We start from the raw sequence: 22,663 nt of genomic DNA, 5'->3' as shown, positions 1-22,663 counted from the left end.
ATATTTTTCTTACATATCCCCAATTTTCTGTATAGAGGGTTGCTTTTCTTATTTTCCCATCAGTCTGAATCTTTAGTCTCTAATTGAGGACTTAGTAACTAACTGAAAGATGTTTATACCAGAACTTTTCTTAGATGGTAATTTTATGAACCAATTAAGTACAAAGTAGGTTTTTAACAGTTTTAAATATCCCTGGTTGTTTTGTCACGAGTCAAAAGCCCAAGCATCTACAGACCTCATCCTATACCAATACACCAATCATTAGTTGTGGCTTGTGCTTTAGTTTTTATTTTGTTAGACAGCCAATGAATTCAGTTTCAATTCATCATCAAGTAAAACCTTAATATTTTAAGTTACCAAGAACATTTAAAACTATTTTAACAATTACTCATGAAAACTATAAACAGACCAAATTAACCATCCTTTTTAACATACACCTGTTAAAAATTGGAGCAGAGATCATAAGAAGCTATTTGACTTTTGGCAGATTCAGATAGAACATAATTTTCTATTTTTATCTCAAACCAACAAACTTAAACACTGAATAAGTTTTGCTTAAGCCCAGGTAGCCCAGGGACCCTTTGTTCCTTACTTAATTTTTGGCCTGGGAATTTGGTGTAAAAAATCTCATTTCTGTGGTCTTTCATTTCCTGTCACCTAGGGCTGACGGAGAAGCTGGCCTTGCCTGAGGCCTGAGTCAGTTATGCAGGCTGGCCCTTCTCCACCCAGGTGGTGCAGAAAAGAATGGGGGAAGGGAGGGCAAGAGGAGAGGCACCCAAGGGGGGCAGAGAAGGAGTGTCCAGTTTTAATTCCAGTTCTCCAATTATAGCTGTTAACCTGGGAAATGAATGAGGGAGAAGCCCTCACTCCTACAAGGCAGAGGAACAGAGAGTGAGTCAGCGTCCCCTTCAGTATGATTTTATCTCAGCCAGACCAATAAGGTCTCCTTCTCTGCACAGTCCCAACCCCATGTTCTCGTGAAGCGGTGTTGCAAAGACAGACAAAGGGTAGGGGTGCCCCGTCTAATGAGGAGACCAGTCAGATGCCTGTCTGGCCATGTCCCGAAGGAACTTAGGTGACCCTTAGCCATAGTGGTCTCAGTTTTGTGACTTACGATCGGAAACTATTCCGATGCCGTCATAGACTGTATGCCATTCACCAAGGAATCACAGACGAGCCCACTCAGACTCCGTAGGCTTTTTGGGGATTTTAAGGATGCCCACCCGAGGAGCCACAAACTCGAACTTGGCAGGCAAGCCAGACCGAGCCACACATTCACACTCACATACACACCAGAGGTTATTACATTCCCTCCCATAGACTTTCCACAGACAAGACCAAAAACAATGACAATAACAACTAGACAAACAAGTATAGAAGTGGCCACAAAACAGTTGTTTACAGATTTACTAAAGGGCTGACCGACGTCTCGGTGTGGCCCTGGGGTGGAAAGTCATGTCCAGGCTTCCACTCAATACCCCAGACAAAAACTCATGTGTATTTAAAATTTAGATGACAAACTAGCTTACCTCCGGAGGTTCAGACAGGTGACTCTCACAGGTAACTGGCGCCATTTTCAGGGTGGCAGAAAAAACAAGAGTGTCTCCCTAGCTCCTAAGACCTATATGTCCCTGGGAGTGCCTTTTGCTCCTAGCCCCTGAGGCTGGGAGGAGACAATGAGGCATATCACACCCAAGTAGGTACAGAAACAGTGGGAGGGGAAGCCAGAAATGTTACTGAAGAGCTCTAATACTTTTGGTTTCTCGGTGGCAGTAATTTTCTTGGTCGCTAAGATCCTAGAAAAGGTTTTAACCAGGGTGGGGAAGTCGAAGGTCCCATCTTCTGGCCATCCAACATTGAAGGTTGGCCATTTGTTCCTGGAAAAAACAGAGAACTTTTTCTTTACTTTAAACCGTAATCCGTCAGCTCTTTCCCTAACGTCCTTGAAATGGTCCAAGACTAAAGTCAAGGGGGTAGTTTGAGTCTGTCCCATAGCATCATTCCTACCAAACCAAGACAATACAAAAACAGAATTAAGGCACAGACCACAGGAATTAGTCCTCCTGGCCAACGGAGGAGAAAACGAAAGTGAGATGATGGTTATTGCGCACTTTTCAAAGAAAAATATGTGGGGTAGAGATTCCAAATTCCCATAATAAAACAGATGGGGGACATTTACCCCCTTCCCTAAATGTCCTCGTCAGTCAGAGTCACAACAAAAACTATACTTAGACAAATAGACACACAGAGAAATAGACACACAATGAGGTCTCGCTGCTGCCACCATTGAAACCTCCCCACAGGTGACGTGGCTCTCTAGTCTCCTGCTGGGGTCATAGACCCCAGTCGCCCAGCCAGACAACGAATGGTCCCAAACCTCCTGGGACTTTTTGCCGAGGGTCCCTAACCGCCTGGGACCCTCTCGGCAACCTCAGAGTGGGTCCAAGACGTCTCTTGGATCCCACAGCCTCGAGACTGCACGTCTGCAAGTCTCCTTTGAGGCCCTCCAACCCAAACTGATCACTTAGACAGCAGATGGTCCCGAAGCGCCTGGGACCCTCTCAGTGGAGAAACACACAATTTAGACACCAAAAGACAAGAAATCAGTACACTCACCAGCTGGCGATTAGGCCCAACGTGTTGGGGTCCCAAGAGCTCTGGGAAGGGGGATTCCCAGCCAACACACTAGATCTAATGCCCAAGATTTCAATATCACCCCAAAACCAGAAACCGCCTGGGAGACCGAGTCACACATGTAAAAGCAAAGGGCATTTATTATTATGGCTTAGGCTCGCCAGGCCTAAGTTCAGGATCACAGACTTTACCAGTGCAGTGGATCCGTACTGAGAGCCCCGAACAAGGGCTGAGTAGGGTTTTTATGGGGTCTAGGAAGGGGAAGTTACAAGAAATTGTGACATCCAATCATTATTGTATAACAGCGTTGGCAGTAACTCTTAAGCATACACATTGTCCAGGGTGTTCGTTACTTTTGGCGGGAGCCAATCACATTTAAGAGTACCTTTAAAATCAACCAATTACAGGGCGAGCCTCTGGTCTTGTTTGGGTTAAATTTAACATTAGGTAACAGGGTCCTATCTAAAGTTCCCATCTACAGGCCTCACCCTTAGGAATGTGGAGAGTGGTAGCTGGCCTTCCCTGATTGGGTGTTGCGAAGGTGGTTTCTCTTGCTCTAGGCCATGTGTAACTGCCTGTTAATTTCGGGGAACTGAAACCTAGGCCTTCTAGATCAGAGGAGAAACTTAAAGCCTGTCATGGCATCTGTTTGGTTTAGACTCGTGTTCTTACAGGTTCTGGTGATAAATATGTGATACTTGCCCTATTCTGCAGCTCCCTTTCTTGTGCTGTTTTTTTAGGTCCTAGTTTTTTAATTTTGCCTTAAAACTCGGAGTAATTTGATTTAGTTTTGTTGGTTGAAATATTTTGTTACATAAACTAGTATATCATTTTTATTCCAAAATGTAAATGTATTGATTTTTCTGATAACATATTGTAACATGAAAATCATTGTAAAGAAAGAAAACATGTTTAGATAGTGCAAAAGAAGATCTTCGTGTAGTTTTATTTCCCATGATGCTTAGCTGATGGATGGCTTTCCAGGAGTTTCCCTGGATACATTAAATACTCAAGTAAATATATTACATAAATACCATTCTCTGATCTGCTTTCTTCATTTACAAAAGTGAATGTATTAAAAACATTTTAAAAAATTGAATACATAAAGAGAAAAGTTTATTAGTTATGTTGTTACTGGTTGTAAAAAAAAAAAAAACCTGCAACCTGCAGGGAACAACATCTTTGCACATCTGTCCCATTATATACTCATTTAAATTTTTTTTTTAATATTTGTTTATTTTTGAGAAAGAGAGAGCAAGTAGGGGAAGGGCAGAGAGAGTGGGAGACACAGAATCTGAAGCAGGCTCCAGGTTCTGAGCTTTCAGCACAGAACCCAATGCAGGGCTCAAATTCACGAACTAGTAGGTATGGCCTGGGCCAGAGTTGCCTGCTTAACTGAATGAGCCAACTAGACGCCCCTATACTCAGTCTTTTAATGTTTATTTTTGAGAGAGAGGGAGAGATAGCATGAGCCAGGGAGGGACAGAGGAGAGGGAGAGAATCTGAAGCAGGCTCCATGCTCTCCCCTGATGAGGGGCTTGAACTCATGAACTGTGAGATCATAACCTGAGCCAAAAATCAATAGTTGGATGCTTAACCAACTGAGCCACCCAGGTACTGCCCCATACTCATAGGTGTTTTTTTTCCTTTCTTTCTTTGTTTTTTTTTTTTTTAATGTGCGTTTATTTTTGAGAGAGATAGACCATGAGTGGAGGAGAGGCAGAGAGGGAGGGAGGGAGACACAGAAGCTGAAGCAGGCTCCAGGCTCTGAGCTATCTGTACAAAGCCTGACGCTGAGCTCAAATTCACAAACCACAAGATTATGACCTGGGTCAAAGTCAGACCATTAACCAACTGAGCCTCCTAGGCACCTCTATACTCATATTCTTAAAAGTAAATTAGATTCATTTTAATTGTAATACCTTAGTTTACGAAAGGTTCTATCTGTATATTCTTCCAGTTTTACTGTATTAGAATTTTTCTAATACCTGTTCTCAGCTCCACATTCCTTACATGTGAAGTCTTTGGCAGTCTTTTTTTTTTTTAATATTTATTTATTGAGACAGAAACAGAACATGAGTAGGGGAGGGGCAGACAGAGAGGGAGACAGAATCTGAAGCAGGCTCCAAGCTCTGAGCTGTCAGCACAGAGCCTAATGCGGGGCTCCGACCCACAAACCATGAGATCATGACCTGAGCCTAAGTTGGACCCTTAACCAACTGAGTCATTCAGGCACCCCTTTGGCAGTCCTATTGTTGCTTTAGTTGTATGTTTTCTGTTATTATTGAAGATGAGTGTCTTTGTGTTAACTTGTGAATTTTCTGTTCATAATTATTGTGTATCTTTTGTCATTTTTCTTCTTTGTAGAACTCTGTACTTTGCAAATATTAAAAGTTTAAAAATTCTTTTCTGGGACACCTGGGTGGCTCAGTCAGTTGAGTGTCTGAATTCAGCTCAGGTCATGATCTCACGGTATGTGGGTTCGAGCCCCGCATCAGGCTCTGCTGACGGCCCAGAACCTAGAGCCTGCTTCAGATACTGTCTCTCCCTTTCTCTCTCTGCACCTTCCCCAGTTCTGTTCTCTCTCTCGCTCACTTGCTCTCACTCTCAGGAATAAACATTAAAAAACTTTAAAAAATTATTTTTCTGTCCTCTTTTCTAGAATTCTTGAGTTTTTTTACCCATGTATTTAAAAGACTAATTTTTATCTTCTCTCTTTTGTTTGCTGATTTAAACAAATAATAATCATAGGAAGGTTTTGAGCCCTTTGTTAGTAGACCCCATGTTGACAAATGATGAAATTAAGGTATAGACAGGTTAAGCAATTTGTCTCACTGAGGTCATTTATACTCTTCACTTGGCCGAGCACTTAACCATAAAGATTATCTGTATCAGTATATACTGTATACAGTTAGTTCTTTTTAACAACTGCAATATTCTTTTTTCCTGTGTGTGTGTGTGTGTGTGTGTGTGTGTGTGTGCGCGCGCGCACATTGACTAGCTTCCTAATGATGAAAATGGACTTATGCTCTTACAAGTGATATTGCAGTGAAGATGTATAAATATCTTGCACTTAGGAAATCTGTAGGAAAAAATTCTGGGAATACAATTGCAAGTTCATAGGGTATGTGCCTTTTTGATTTTGGTCCATGTAACCATGTTGCTCTCAGTGGATACTGAGCCAATTTATGGTCCCACCTACACTGTATGTGAATGAGTGCCCGTTTCCTCACATTCCTACCAACCCAGTATAATATCACATATTTCATTTGCCAGTCTGATAGGCGAAAAAAATTCTCTTGGTTTTACTTATTACTTTTTGTGATTATGAGTAAGGTTGAGCTTCTTTGCATGTGTTTGAAAGCAATTATTTTGTATTATCTTTTCTCTGATCTTGACTCCATGTAAATACGAGGAGGGCAAATATGTTGGGGTTCTAGTTAGGAAGTTTGGAGTGGTTCTAAATAGAGATGATGGGGAAAAGTGGTTGGATTTGAGATGTATGTTGAAGGTAGATCCAAACTCTTTTGAGCAAAGTTTTATAGAAGGAAATTCGTATCTTCATCAACTGTCAAAAGTTCTTCATCTTCTACGTTAAAAATAGTTGGCGTTCTGTAGCAATGATTTTGTCATATTTCCTTTAACAATTTTTTTCAGTCTCAAAATTAGAAGGAACTATATTCTTGAAATACTTTCATAAAGGCTATTTTGTAATTCAATTAGTAATAGAATGGGTTTGGTATATCTCATTTTTCTCTGAAACTTTCTCCTTTTATTCATAGTCTGTCTTCTAATATCTGGGCTAAAGCTGTTTCAGGATAATTGTTCCTTTACATGATTTTAGAGATTTCCTTTTCATGAACTTGTGGAGTGGCAAAGCTGATGCTGTCTCTGTGTAAGTCATCCTAGCAGGTTATGTAGAATTCCCCGAAGGGGAGCAGTGAGTACCATTGGTTGTCTTGGTACTAGCATGTTTTGTTCACCAGCCTTGGAGTTGTTAGGGGGTCTTTGCATTCCACTTCTGATCACCAAGTAATATTAACCTTAAAAAACAAAACTGAGACCTCAAATAGCCAAAGCAATCTTGAAAAAGAAAACCAAAGCAGGAGGCTTCACAATCTCGGACTTCAAGCTGTCTTACAAAGCTTTAATCATCAGGACAGTATGGTACTGGCACAAAAACAGACACTCAGATCCCTGGAACAGAATAGAAAAGCCAGGAATCTACCCACAAATGTATGACCAACTAATCTTTGGCAAAACAGGAAAAGAATATCCCATGGAATAAAGACAGTCTCTTCAGCAAATGGTGCTGGAAAAACTGGACACCAACATGCAGAAAACATGTAGAAAAATGAACCTGGACCACTTTCTTACACCACACACAAAAATAAACTCAAACTGAATGAAAGACCTAAACGCAACACAGGAAGCCATCAAAATCCTAGGTGAGAAAACAGGCAAAAACCTCTTTGACCTTGGCCACAGCAACTTTTTACTCAACACATCTCTGGAGGCAAGGGAAGCAAAAGCAAAAATGAACTATTGGGATTCTGCACAGTGAAAGAAACAGTCAACAAAACTAAAAGGCAGCCGACAGAATGGGAGAAGATATTTGCAAATGACATAGCAGATAAAGGGTTAGTATCCAAAATCTATAAAGAACTTACCAAACTCAACACCCAAAAAACAACCTGGTGAAGAAATGGGCATAAGAATGAATAGACACTTCTCCCCAGAAGACATCCAGATGGCCAAAAGACACATGAAAACGTGCTTGGCATCACTCATCATCAGGGAAATACAAATCAAAACCACAAGGAGATACCACCTGTCAGAATGGCTAACATTAACAACTCAGGCAACAACAGATGTTGGTGAGGATGCGAAGAGGATCTCTTGCACTGCTGGTGGGAATGCAAACTGGTGCAGCCACTCTGAAAAGCAGTATGGAGGTTCCTCAACAAATTAAAAACAGAACTACCTTACGATCCAGCAGTGGCACTAGTAGGTATTTATCCAAGGGATTAAGGTATGCTGTTTTGAAGGGGCACATGCACCCCATAGTTTATAACAGTACTATCAACAAAAGCCAAAGTATGGAAAGAGCTCCTATGTCCATTGATGGATGAATGGATAAAGAAGATACACACACACACACACACACACACACACACACACACACATACACACACACAATGGGTATTACTCGGTAATCAAAAAGAATGAAATCTTTCCATTTGTAACTACATGGATGGAACTAGAGGGTGTTTGTTAAGCAAAATTAGTCAGAGAAAGTCAAATATCATATGACTTCACTCATATAAGGACTTTAAGATATAAAACAGATTAACATAAGGGAAGGGAAGCAAAAATAAAAACAGGAAGGGGGACAAAACTTGAGACTCTTAAATATGAATAACGAACAGAGGGTTGTGGGAGGGGCGATGGGCTAAATGGGTAAGAGGCATTAAGGAATCTACTCCTGAGGTCCTTGTTGCATTATATGCTAACTAACTTGGATGTAAATTTTTTTTTAAATTTAAAAAACAAGAAAAAAACTGCCAGGAGGCGCCTGGGTGACTCAGTTGGTTAAGTGTCTGTCCAACTTTGGCTCAGGTCATAATCTCATGGTTCATGGGTTTGAACCAAATACACAGCACAGTGAGCCACTTTTATCACTTAGGAACAGTTGCATATCAGAGGAGGGAACTACTCACCATTCAAATTTTCCATGATAGTAAGGGGCCAACCTTACAATCCAACCTTTTTAAGGCTAAGAGAATGTCACTGTTAACTGCAGTACCTCTTTACTACATAGTACACCGGACATTTTATAACCCAGAATATAGTAGTAGTTGAGGTATGTGAGAAATAACTATCTGGTAAAGTAGCAAAGGACCAATTAGAAAAAACAGGTGGAAAGATGACCTGATCCTTTCTCAAGCAGATCAGATTTGGAGAAAAATATATCTCGAGTGAAAAAACCTCACGTTGCAGTTTGAACTTCACTAGGATGGAAAGTCTGAAATCCTGACTCTGGCATCTTTCAATTCTGATTCCAAGCAAGGTTTTTTTGTCTTCTCTGTTTTTGGTATGGGGGCCTTAGAGTAGTATCTGGCAGAATAACTTCTCATTAGGAGTAAGTTGCTACTTTTGGTGCTGTTATTACTGTTATTAGAGTGAAATACAGAGAAACTGGAGGAAATGCAAAGGCAGTCAAGAATAGGACATAGTAAGTCCTTAACAAAAACTTTTGGTCACTTAATGGAGTGGAAAATAGTAGCATTATAGATGGGAATCTAAGAAAGAGCCTGGTAGGTATCGAAAGGATGGAAGAGTAACGGTAATCCTTACTCATTCTGTTTTCTTTAAGTGAAATGAACGTTGGAGAAACTTTTAGATGATGGTATATGAAGTTGTTCTAAGTTTTTAAACAGCCTTTTAGAAAATTGTAGATTGTCATATAATCTAATTCACTCCGTGTAAGTTATTAATTATATTTGGAATATAATTGAAATGCAATTTTAGATAATACACTTGGTCTTTCTCTTTTTTCCAGGAATTTTTAAGAGATATCTTCAATCTCCTATTTTTGTTGCCTAGTCTAAAAGACAGACAACAGCCAAAGTGCAAATCCCATTCTTCAAGAGCTGCTGCTTATGATTTGCTAGTAGAGATGGTGAAGGGATCTGTTGAAAATTACAGGCTAATACACAACTGGGTTATGGCACAACACATGCAGTGTAAGCATTCTTTTCCTTTGAATCTTTATAAATTTTGGTTGCGGGAAAGAGGTTTTGGAGGGCATGGCTTAAAGAATTCACTGTTTACACACTTTAACATTATAAGATGTTAAATAAACATTAATTTAAGAAAAACAGGTGTAAAGGACTCTTTATAGGTATTGGTAGGAATTTCTTGGTTAAATAATAGTGTCAAGAAAAATCAGATTTTAACATTCTTTTGGATTTTTAGGGAATGAATTAGTTTTTCTGTGTATTTTTACTAATTTTATTTCTTATTATTTTATTTGAGTATAGTTGACACACAATGTTAATTTATGTTTTATGTATATTAACTAAAGTGATGGAGAGTGGTGGCTGTCAGTAAAAGCAAAATACATTATGTTTAATAGTTTATTTGTGGGGGGAGGGCATCCTTTCCTCCCTTTTTTTCCAGCAGCCCATGCCCCTTATAAATGGGACTATTGGCCTCATGAAGATGTTCGTGCTGAGTGTAGATTTGTTGGCCTGACTAACCTTGGAGCTACTTGTTACTTGGCTTCTACTATTCAGCAACTTTATATGATACCGGAGGCCAGACAGGCTGTCTTCACTGCAAAGGTACAGTTTTCCTCACTTTTAGAATTAAAAGTGTAAAAGAAAAGTTTTAAATTTTGTTAAGAAATCTTGATTATTTCAATTTAGTAAAACATTGAGAAAATAATTTTTGAATTGAAAGATGACTATTGGATTATGTAGGTAGCTTATGTATATCTTAGTTTTACAGTTTAACAGAGTAATACATATTAGTATGATTTTTTTATTTCTTAAGGGAAACATTGTTGTGGAATACAACTATATATATACACACATACACACACACACACTCCATTGTAGACAATGAATATATTTTCAGTAAAAATGAATACAAATTTTCATCACATAGAAAATAAGCAAAGCTGAAAACAAAGTAGGGGAATATGCCAGAATTACTATTTCTTTTATTTTTATCCAAAAGTAAATTCAATAGGGAGCCTACTTTATTTGGGTAAGCTTTGCTTCTTGTTATTTTTCTTAACTTATTTCTGGTTTTCATTCTTTTTAGCCATGACTGTTTTTTAGTTTGCCTTCTGCACTACTTTTATAATTTCTTGTGAAACTTGCTTTATGCTTATCATTGGCTTTTTATTTTCCTTCATCATGTAATCTTGATGTTCAGATTTATTCTCCTTAAAAAAATATTGCAGTTCTTTGTGTAACTTCATTGAATTCTTAATATGTTTAAGTTCAGCTTCAAAGTCTCCAAGTTGTAGTCAGGTGTGGTGCCCTTTTTTTTTTTTTTTTTTTTTTTGGCTTTAGTTATATTAATGCTTTTAAGATTATTGCCTGAGACTGATGTTCTGATGAAAGAGTTTCATGATCACGTAGTTTCAATGCTTTTTTTTCCCTAGCTGTTAACATGACCATACTTTGTGATTTTTCTTCTTCATATTGATGATCACCATTTACCTGTTAGCAGTTTTAGGAATTAATATGAACCACCAGAAAGAACAATCACATATTCAGATGTGCTAATTGGGAGTAGGTCTCATAAATGGTGTTTTTGGTTAAAAACTATAATTTAGACTTGACTCTACATAAATAGTTTTTTTTTTTTTTTTTTTTTTGAGAGTGAGAATGTGCACCTGTGTGCTGGGGAAGGTTAGAGGGAGAAAGAATCTTAGGCTCCATGGATGGGGCTCCGTCTCAAAACGGTGAGATCATGACCTGAGGTGAAATCAAATGTTGGACACTTAACTGACTGAGCCACTCAAGCGCCCTGTATAGGAAAATTCTTAATAGAATTGGACATGACTTTGGAAATTGCCTCTAGTCAAATGCTCACTTGATTATTTACATGAAAACATTTTCATTTCCTGATCTTTTGTTCACAGTGATTAAATAAGGTTGTACATGTATTTTATTTTATTAAAAAATTTTTTTTCTAATGTTTTATTTATTTTTGAGAGAGCGAATGTGAGCAGGGGGGGGATACAGAATCCGAAGTGGGCTCCAGGCCCTGAGCTAGCTGTCAGCACAGAGCCCGATGCAGGGCTCAAAATCACAAACCCCGAAGTCATGTCTTGAGCAAAAGCCTGGATGCTCAACTGACTGAGCCACCCAGGTGCCCCAACATGTATTTTAATTGTGGTAAAATATACACCACTAAAATTTATCATATTAGCCATACATAAGTGTGCAATTCTGTGGTAGTTAGTACATTCACAACACATTGACCACAGCATTGACCACCATCAATCTCAACAGTTTTTTCACTTCCCCCAACTCAAACTCTGTACCCCATTAAGAACTTTGCATTCTACCTTCTCCCAAACCCCTTGCAACTACTACTGTACTACCTGTATGACTAGTACTACTGTACTATTTGACTGTCCTAGGTACCTCATTAAAGTGGAATCAGACAACCTTTTTAGCATAGTGTTTTCAACTTTTCATGTGTAGCATGTATCAATTTTTTAAGGGTGAATAATATTCCATTGTGTATATATGCCATGTTTTGTTTATCCATTCATCTGCAGACACTTTTGGGTTTCTTAGGTCTTTTGGCTTTTTTAAATGTTTCCATGAATACAGTATCCAGATAGCCATTTGAGCCCCTGCTTTTACTTTTTTTTTTTTTTTATACACACCCATAGGTGGATTTGCTGGATTGATCATATGGGAATTCTGTGTTTAATTCTTTGAGGAATCACCATGCCTCTTTTCCATAGTGGCTGCTATTTTATATTCCTACCAGCAATGCACAAAGGTGCCAGTTTCTTAACATGCCTTGCTGAACTTGTTTTCTGTTTTTTGTTAGTAGCCATCCTAATGGGTACAAACATGTATTCCTTGAGTAGTTAATACACATGTAGGGTATATATTTTGAACTTACACATTAAATAAAATATTCTTGCTTTTTCTTAGTTCAGAAGAATTCTGCCATATGCCAGGAATATTACTGTCATTTTGCCAATAATGTTGATTCCTTTTATTCAATTCCTATTGTACTTCATATCATATAATTTTGCACTAACTATATGTTGAATAGACTCCTATTTCAATGTCCCTATGTCCTCAGTTTGATTGTAAGCTCCAAAATAGCAGAACCACATTACTTAACATTCCCCACAAAATTGACACAAATAACTAGTATATACTTGTGTCATCTGGAAGCCTTATTATTCCTTGAGACTATCAGAGCTTCTTCAAAATTATGACAGGTAGTTTGTAGTGAGGATAGTACATTATAGGTTTAGGTTTATTTTAATACTTGGATGAGATAGAGTATATCTAAGTGACTATAAGGCTGGTGTTCAGGACTAAATGTAGTGAATGAGTCTAGTCAGATACCTGAATCTCAGTTAATGATATTTGAATATATAGAAAATTTTCAAATAAATTAATAAATAAAATATAGAAAAAAATACAACTAGATGATGGTGAAATGTTATGTATTATTATAATGAATTTTTTTAATTTATGGATTTATTTGTAGAAAACAGCTTTGTTGCATACCTAAGATGTTTTCTGCTCTTGCACAATCACCAACTTGGGAACTCAGCATTGCACCAAATGAGTGTTGATCTGGAAAACAATAATTTTTTAGATCTCTTTATTCCATTTTCTTACAGACTGTCCTTCAATTTTTAAAACACTAAATTGCTAAATAAAGAATAGACTATTTTTTCCTACACAGAGGTAAAAGAATGAAAACAGATATGGTATTAAGCACATTGTAATACTTTTTGTACTAGAATGTCTAATTTGCTATCATCAGTATGTTTTAATGGAGAATGTTCTCTTGATTTCCAGTATTCAGAAGATATGAAGCATAAGACCACTCTTCTGGAACTTCAAAAAATGTTTACATATTTAATGGTATGTTTGAGAACCATGTATGGAAAACTAATTAGATATAACCTTGTCTTCATTTGTATTGGATTTGCCCTGAAAGTATACTCTTATTTTCAAGTTGAATTCGTCAGTAATTTTTTAAGAGTAACTTTTAACGGTTATATCTCCATCATCTGCATTCTGTTAATTTGTCCTTTGAAGAATTCTTTGTATCTGATCCTTTTCCCATCACAGGTCACAACCCCCCCCCCATAGTTTTCTGATTGATTGCTCTTTGTACCTCTTAATTCCAACCCCCAAAAGTATAAAAGTAATCAATCTTTAAAAATTAGCAAATCTTACAGTTATTTTCCTGCTTAAAACTGTTCAGTGGCTTTTTTATTATAAGCCGACTAGTACTCAGGTTCAGCATCAGTGGCACATGTGTTCTGATTTTGCCCCTCCCTTCCTTTTAACTTTCTCTTTTCTTTCTTTCTTAAAATTTTTGGGTTTTTTTTTTTTTAAGATTTTACTTCATTTTTTTCTTTTAAGACTTTTCTTTTTTTTTTCCCACGGTGGTGCTTGAACGCACAGCCCTGAGATCGAGCATTGCACGCTTCTCCAACTGAGCCAGCCAAGTGTCCCTACGACCTCCTCTCTTACCCTGCTCTGTGTCTAGCTCACCCTGTAGCAAGTATCAGTCCTTGGAAGACCATCACCCTGTTGGCTCCATCACTTGCACAGCTGTTCGTGCTGCTCCCTCTGCCTGCAGTAGACTTTTCTGTAGCGCTCTCCTCCCTGCTTACTGTCGTCCTCCCAGAGCAACTTGTCTTCGCCTCGTCTAAGAGAACGCTGATTCCGTAACTCTCTCACCCCCACCCACTGCACCTCTTGCAGTGATAGTTACTTCTCTCACTTGTTAGAGTCCTGAGGACAGCTTCTATTACTTAAGGGCTCGATAAATAAAATTGTTAATAAAACTAAAAGATTTACTAGTCATACTTTGATCCCACTTTTAATCTGTCTTTAATGGAGTTGTAACATGCCATCTGAACTGACAGAACAGCAAAGTGTTTTAAGCTATTCTTTCAGAATCACTAAAGTTCAGTGTGTAGGAAAATTTACTCAACCTTCCAAAGTTTTGCATTTTGTTTCACAGTACAAATCTGTATCCTTTAAGTCCCAAATTCCTTCTTAGAAATGACTACTTAAAAGATACAAATTTCATAACTTAACAGTAATTTAAGTGTCTTCTATTATCAAGACTTAGTAAATTGAAAATGCTACAAAACTGAAATAGAATAGAGTAGTTCTTTGTAGATTTATTCCATTTTGTTATTGTTTTATTATTTATTCAAGAACCTTTTGATAATATTCTTTTATTTGAGACATAGATTTCTTTGATGATCTACCCCTCCCCCTTGTCCTTTGCAGGAGAGTGAATGCAAAGCATATAACCCTAGACCCTTTTGTAAAACATATACCATGGATAAGCAGCCTCTGAATACTGGGGAGCAGAAAGATATGACAGAATTTTTTACTGATCTAATTACTAAAATTGAAGAAATGTCTCCAGAACTGGTTAGTAACAGGATACTGAAGTTTCTTTGAAATCTGTACAGATTTGCCCTATTTTAATTAGTCACTTTTGATTTTTTTTTTTTTTTATTAAAGAAAAATACCGTCAAAAGTTTATTTGGAGGTGTAATTACAAACAATGTTGTGTCCTTGGTAAGTAGTGTCCCTGTTCTTTACTTTTTGGAAATCTTACTGTATATTTTAGCTTATTGTAATAAATTTCTAATATTTGACTATTGATTGACCAGGATTGTGAACATGTTAGTCAGACTGCTGAAGAATTTTATACTGTGAGGTGCCAAGTAGCTGATATGAAGAACATTTATGTGAGTAATGTATATATTATTTAGACTTTTTCTGCATTTAAACTTTGTATACAGCAAGTTTAATTTTATTACCTTGATAGAAGATTAAATTTTGTGTTTTCATCTATTTTCTTCTTGTTATGCAAATCAAGTAAGAATTAGAGGTAGACCAAAAAGCTGATTTTTTTTCCCATTCAAAATCGAAATACTTGCACTTTTGAAAAATTTAGTTAGATTTATGGAGCATCTCGTCAATTTGAGGGGAATCATTTGTTTACTAAAATTTAGAGTCCTTTATAAAATAGTTTGTTTTCCTCTGCATTCTGCTCAAATTGTAATTATTGCTTTTTGTAATTTTATATACTATGAACAGTAATATGAAACTTTAAAATCTGGTTTAATACACAGGAATCTCTTGATGAAGTTACTATTAAAGACACTTTAGAAGGTGACAACATGTATACTTGTTCTCATTGTGGGAAGAAAGTACGAGCTGAAAAAAGGTATGCTTTTTGAAATGTAATGTTTATCATTTTGATATATAATCTCATGGTAGTAAAACACAAACTTAGTATAAATTTATGTTAAAGTTTAATGAAAATTATGTGATTAAGGTCAGCTGCTTAGTGCTCATTCTTACCAGCTTTTCATTCAGTTATTTAAATATACTTTCAAGCACCTTTAAATTTTTCCAAATTATTTTTGTCCTTTTAATTAATCAAATATTTACCAGGGTCCAGGCCCCTGGCTGGCTTAGTCGGTAGAGCATATGGCTCTTGTTATGTTGGCTCTGGTTGTTAAGTTTGAGCCCCATATTGGGCCTGAAACCTACAAATATTTACCAATAGACATTGCCCTTTTTTGTGCACTCACTAAATCATGATAGTGATTCCCCTCAGGAACTGAAGATGTCCTCCTCTGAATCTCTGAAGTGCTAACCATATGATAGCCAGTTTAGGACAGCCTTATTGGGTAAAGTTTCAATTCTACAGGTGAACATTGAATGGCAAATAGAAATTGGATTGAGAGAGCATCATATACAGTTGTTATTAGGAACAAACGCAGAGAAATACAAATCACCTTGTATGTTAAAGAAGTCCAAGATTAGGCCAGCCTGCTTCAAAGTGGAGGACTTGGATTTACCGGTAATAGAAAATATGATTAGTAATATACGGTGACATAAAACGGTTAACATTTTGATTTGGGGATTGTTTGTATAATTGGTTGACACCATTTGAACATGTGCCTGAGAAAGAACATAACTTTTGCAAAGGACTGACTATGAGATCTAAGGCAACCTAAAAGTGCAGAGGAGGAAGTGATGGAAGTGAAGCCAGGAAAGAAAGAAAATCAGGGGATAGGATAGTACTAGAAACTGGGGCAGGGAATCTCATGAGGAAGGTATTCAATTGACATAGTCCACAAAAAAGAGAGGAAAAATGACAGCTGAGTATAAACATTTGGTTTTACAAAAGATGGTTTATTGATATGTTTTTTTAAGTTGTAGCAATTAGATGCAGAGTTGTCAAGTTACATGGCGTCAAGTTATGTGGCATCAATTATAGATCATTTTTATTTTCTTTTTTTTTTTAATGATTTTTACTTTTGAGAGAGAGAGAGAGAGAGACAGTGACAGTGAGAGCAGGGGAGGGTCATAGAGAGGGGGACATACAGAATCCGAAGACAGACCCCAGGCTCTGAGCTAGCTGTCAGCCCAGAGCCCAACGTGAGACTCAAACCCACGAACTGTGAGATCATGACCTGAGCCGAAGTTGGAGGGTAACCGACTGAGCCACCCAGGGGCCCCTAGATCATTCATTTTAGAAGTTTGGCAATTAAAAAAAAAAAAAAAAAAAAAGGAAAATGGAATCTAGAAAGGGCTTTGAGATTAAACAACAGTTTTCTAGATGACAAAAATCTGGGCATATTGGAAAGCAGAGAATGAAAAGCCATCTCTTAAGATTGCTTAATAGAAGATTTTTACAGGGAAATCTGCACTAATAGGAATGGTGTTCTTTTTCTCAGCCTCCAGAAGTCAAGTTGGTTTTAAGAGAGAAAGGTTGTAAAGGTAGACATACTTAAACCATAGCTGTGCAGGTGATTTCAGGGAGAAGACAAGTTCATCTGTTGAGAATTGGATTAGGATATGACTTATAAGAGTTAGAGTGGAGTCCATTAAAAATTTGTTACTGTGGAGGGATATAATGAGGAATCAGTCAGATAATTGAGAGGCTGAGGCATTTGAGGCGTTGGAGAATGTCATTTTAGTTGGAATTTTATAAATAAACTTACTGAAAATATATGTCATTCTCAATAACCTACTTCTTGAAACATTCTCTCCTTTTGGCTAATATTCTCATGTTTTTCTGAAATAGTGCCTTGTCTCTCAGGCAAAGTATTACTCAGTCTTTTATATTATTACCATACTTTTGAGTGTCTGTAGTAACATAATAAGTGTTCAGCAGAAATGGGCTAAGGATCAGCTTCTGCCCTGTATTTAAACCTATTTCTTTCTCAGTTTATTCATTCTTTCCTGAATTCTTCTACCACCATAACGTTAGTCTCTACTGACATGCTTATGATTCATTCTTAAATCATCTTACCTGTGCTGTGTTCTCCCAACTGTGACTTGTGTGTCTCATAGATTTAGTAAGTCTACAACATAATTCTCTCATTTTAGATCCATTTATGTCTTTTCTCCTCTAAATCATGCATGGTTCCACAGTCAACCACAGGTCCTTTAGTGACTCTAGCTCTCAGGCTAAAATTCATAGTCTGACATGGCACACAAGGGCCTTCATCATTTGATTCCCTTATACTTCTATAACATCATCTTTTGCCAGTTCGAAAAATCTGTAATGATGGATTTTTAGAATTCTTATTTCTTCTGCTTATGAAATCCTTCCTCTAAATTCCTATTTTTTTCCTTAAACTAACTTTGGATTCAGAATCTTAGAATCCTAAGTACGGTGAAGAATTAATCCCTTAAATTCATATTTTCCACGAATCCGGCTCATATATATTTTTGTTTAAACTGCAATCTTGGTGTTTTATTTATTTTTTAATTTTAACTAGCAATATTTATTATACCATAAGATATGGGTAACCAGTTACTTTGGTGCTGTTGCTGTTGTTGTAATACCCAGCAGCATTTATTGAATGCTATTTGTCGAGCACTATTCTAAAAGTAGTAGGAAGTAGACACTTTAGTCTCCACTTTAGGAATTAAGCCCAGAGAGGTTAAATAACTTAGACAGTCATAATCTTGTAAATAATACATCCAGGCTTTGCAATTCTAATTTATAAAAATAAGTAGGTCACTTCCTGTTATTTAAGTGGAAGAGAAAACTCTGAACCAAACACCCTCCCCTTATCTTTGGAGTATGTACGGTGTGGTGTCTTTTTATGCTTCTGTAGCACCTTTAATATCTTCATGGAATGTACCACAGTATGCTGTTACTTTTAATTTTTCTTACCTAAATGCAGGTAAACCCTTTCAGAATGAAAGAAGTCATGTAAGAGGGAGAAATATGGTTATAGATACATTTAATGTAATAAGAACACGATTTAGAATACTTTCTTATTATTTACTCTGAGTTGAATGTTGAAATAATGTACAATAAATGATGCCAGTTATACTTCCTTTTGAAAGAGATTTTTTAACTGTTTTTTTTCCTTTTTTTTTTCTGTCTTTCAGGGCATGTTTTAAGAAATTGCCTCGCATTCTGAGTTTTAATACTATGAGGTATACCTTTAATATGGTAACCATGATGAAAGAGAAAGTAAACACACACTTTTCCTTCCCATTACGTTTGGATATGACACCCTATACGGAAGATTTTCTAATGGGAAAGAGTGATAGGAAAGAAGGTAATTTTTTATCTCTTTCTCTTGCCTGTGGTTATTGTAATTCTCCATAACAAAACAATCATTGTTACAAAGTTGTAACCAAAATGATATTAAATTTTAGAAAGAGGAATGTATTTAAGTAGAGTATGGTACCTCAGTCATTAGCCAATAAATATTATTTACTAGGATTGTGTTCTAGGCACTCCTAGGCATCAGGGGCATGGCATTGAACAAGTAAACATGATTTCTTACCTGACAGAACTTAAGTCTAGTAGGCACATCTTACTGAAAAAGAAATTACTGGGATGCCTGGGTGGCTCAGTTGATTAAGTGTCAGACTCCTAGTTTCAGCTCAGGTCATGATCTCATTGTTCATGGGTTCAAGCTCCTTATTGAGCTTCAAGCTGCCAATGTGGAGCCTGCTTGGGGTTCTCTCTCTCCCCATCCCTCTCGCTGCCCCTTCCTTGCTTGTGCGTATGTGTTTGTTGCTCGCTCTCTCTCTCTCTCTCTCTCTCTCTCTCTCAGAAAATAAATAAACTTAAAAAAAATTACTAACAGAATGTGTCATAAGATAGGATTATGAGTATATCTCAAATCTACTGAAATCAGAGATGGCTTTCACATAAGTAGCATTGAAGCAGAGTTTGAATAAGGACTAGGCTGAGAGGAATGGTTGTTCTCTTTAGGTGAGTAGGAGGTGGGGGTGGAATTGATAATGGACAAAAGGCAGTGGCCAGTCATTTTATTTGTAGGTCATGTCATTTTTTTGTTTTAAAAGACTGAGCACCTGTAAGCTCGGGTGAGGGGCAGAGGGAAAGAGAGAGAATCTTCAGCAGGCTCAACACTCAGCATAGACCCCGATGCAGGGCAATATCTCACAACCCTTGAATCACTACCTGAGCTGAAATCAAGAGTCGGATGTTCAACTGGCTAAGCCACCAGGCACCTCAATGATTTTAGTCTCTCTCTCTCTTTTTTTTTAATGTGAAACCGTTGAAAGATTTTAAGTAGAGAACTGGAAAATAGACTGACTACAAGCAATAGAAATAAAGTAGAGGATGATGAAAGGAATGTAGGGAATCTATTCTGATAAACCACAGGGAAGATGGTAGCACAATGCGCAAGTATACATAGAGCATTAATAAGACTTGATGATTGAATGAATAAATGAATCCAGCAAAGTTATTGAATATCTGTCTACCACGTAATTTATTATTCTTGTAGTGATGGCAGTAGAGGGGCAGTAAAGAGCAAGGTTGGGATACCTGGGTGGTTTGGTTGAGCGTCCAACTCTTGATTTAATTTTGGCTCAGGTTATGATCCCAGGGTGGTGGGATTGAGCCCCGCATTAGGTTCTACACAGCATGGATCCTGCTTAAGATTCTCTCTCCCTCTCTCCTACTCACGCGTGTGTGCGCTCACTCTCTCTCTCAAAAAAAAAATAAGTAAATGTTTTTGTCGCTTTGAAGCTTCCATTTTATTCTACTACTAGAGGGAGGAAGAAAAGTCAAGAATGACTCAGATTTGTGGCTTGATCAGCTAGGTGAATAGTGGGGTCAGTATTTCAAGAAGATCTCAAGAAAATGGGAATGTGGTCAGAAGTATTGAATGCTAAAGCAAAGGAAAAGTTCAATAAGAACATAACTGAAAATAACATGTAAAGTTGTTGGTTATCTTTATCATAGCAATTTCATTTGGGTATGGCAATATAGAGGCAGATTGCAGAGAGTTAAAGATGACACTTGCTTCATATCTAGTTACCTTCAAATTGTTACTGCATTTATAAGACCAGTGATTTTCAAACTTAACGTACATGTGCCTCAAGGAGCACAAAGGTGAGGAATGGAAACAAGTGAGAGAGGAAAGCAGAACAGGTCCAGCTCTTTTTCTTTGCGTTCTTTACATGGAGAAGTTCTGTTTTACATAATAGGCTTCTAGCAATGTTTTCTTTGTATAAAAAGTTCTACTGATTACAGTTTTTAAGGTTTGAAGAACCCCCCCCCCCGTGTTTTAAGATTTGGGAAAGAACTGCATTTTAATCTTTATACTCCATTGCCTGGCACTTAATGAACATCCAGTAAATGTTTTACTAAATGGGAGATGAGAAATGTAAACAATGAGGGTAGGCTTTTCTATAAGAGAGGAATGTGCTCTTTCTTTGGAGAGAAGAGAAGATGGTGACTTTAGCTATAGAGGAATATGGAGTTAAGAATTTGAATGTGTTTAGGGGTGCTTTTGTGGCTCAGTCTTGGTTAAGCCTCCAACTTCAGCTCATGTGGTGATCTTGCAGCTTGTGGATTCGAGCCCTGCATCTGACTCTGTGCTAACAAGCTCAAAGCCTGGAGCCTGCCCTAGAGTCTGTATCTCTCTCTCTCTCTCTCTCTCTCTCTCTCTCGCTCGCTCGCTCGCTCGCTCGCTCGCTCTCTGCCCCGCCCTCCACTCCTGCTCTTTCTCTCTCTCAAAAAATGAATAAACGTTTTAAAAAAAATTTAAAAAAGAACTATTTTGACTATGTTTAGAAGTTGCAGGAAATGAGCGAGAAGAAGATGATAGCTTCTAAAATACTATATAAATGAAGTTAAGAAGTAGGCATTGTATATATACATCCTACTTTTTAGAACTCTTTTCAAACCATTTGAAAAACCATAGCAAGACTGCCAACTTACTATACTTACTGATATTTTTCACAATGTTTCCATGTGTAGAAGTAGAAATTGATGCCAAGATGAAGGATTTTTTTTAGGCCACACGTGATGAGTTTAGAGTGGATCCTAGCACATCCAAACTTCTCAGTTACTACTTTGACACTTAACCATTTCCTTCCCTCCAGAGTTGTCACTTTTTTTCAGTTTAGACCATGCACTCAAGTTAACTTAATCTCCTTTCACTGGTTTCTGATGATACTTTTACCTTTGTATAGCATGCTGAGAATACAGATCATAAATCTTTGAACTTACTAGATTATTCTGTAATTTTTCCATAGTATCTTTTATAACTTTCAGGTTTAAATCTTTAGGAACAGGATGTCTTTTATTTATTTAGTTTCTGTCTCCTAATACAAAATGATAAACCATTGGAAGCATGTTACCAGTACAGTGCTTATTTTCTTAACTTGAGATTAAGAGACATAAGTATCTTAATGCCTTTTCAGATCTTGTATTTGCTTGCTCTTAATAAGATGAATGAAAAATTTTGTACTATTTCAAAAGGAACAAGATTAAACAGAAAGAGCATGTTTTACATTTCTTTATTGTATTGAGGTTTTCCATAGTTAATGCAGTAACATGTGGTTGTTTTTCCAAGTGATTAGTGTAAATGTTCCTTAAAATTGTAGGCTGTGAATGACTACAAATGACTAGCAAATTGTTTTACCTGTTATAATACATAATGTATCTATGCTTTTTTCTGTATGTAAAATATGTAAAGTGATTCTAAGATGTCACTGTGCAGTTTTCAAAATTATTAACATTATTTTATGTAACTCATTTCAGGTTTTAAGGAAGTCAGTGATCATTCAAAAGATACAGAGAGCTATGAGTATGACTTAATAGGAGTAACTGTTCACACAGGAACAGCAGATGGTGGGCACTATTATAGCTTCATCAGAGATATAGTCAATCCTCATGCCTATAAAAATAATAAATGGTGAGTTTTAAAATTTTATTCTTGGGATTAAAATTTTTTTCCTGTTCTTAA

At 37.1% G+C, this 22,663-nt stretch overlaps 1 protein-coding gene across 1 annotated transcript in view; it reads left to right on the top strand.

The window, feature by feature from the left end:
- The window catches only part of USP34 (ubiquitin specific peptidase 34), a 194,938-nt gene that overhangs the window by 112,451 nt on the left and 59,824 nt on the right, over window positions 1–22,663 (top strand). The window contains 9 exon segments of the mRNA XM_029937436.1: window positions 9,197–9,380; window positions 9,820–9,980; window positions 13,215–13,280; window positions 14,670–14,816; window positions 14,910–14,966; window positions 15,062–15,139; window positions 15,527–15,621; window positions 18,816–18,988; window positions 22,459–22,612. Coding sequence (XP_029793296.1) covers window positions 9,197–9,380; window positions 9,820–9,980; window positions 13,215–13,280; window positions 14,670–14,816; window positions 14,910–14,966; window positions 15,062–15,139; window positions 15,527–15,621; window positions 18,816–18,988; window positions 22,459–22,612 — 1,115 coding nt within the window.

This window comes from Suricata suricatta, chromosome 4 (assembly GCF_006229205.1).
Source record: "Suricata suricatta isolate VVHF042 chromosome 4, meerkat_22Aug2017_6uvM2_HiC, whole genome shotgun sequence".
Lineage (NCBI taxonomy): Eukaryota > Metazoa > Chordata > Mammalia > Carnivora > Herpestidae > Suricata > Suricata suricatta.
This window is presented reverse-complemented; position numbering and strand designations above follow the sequence as displayed.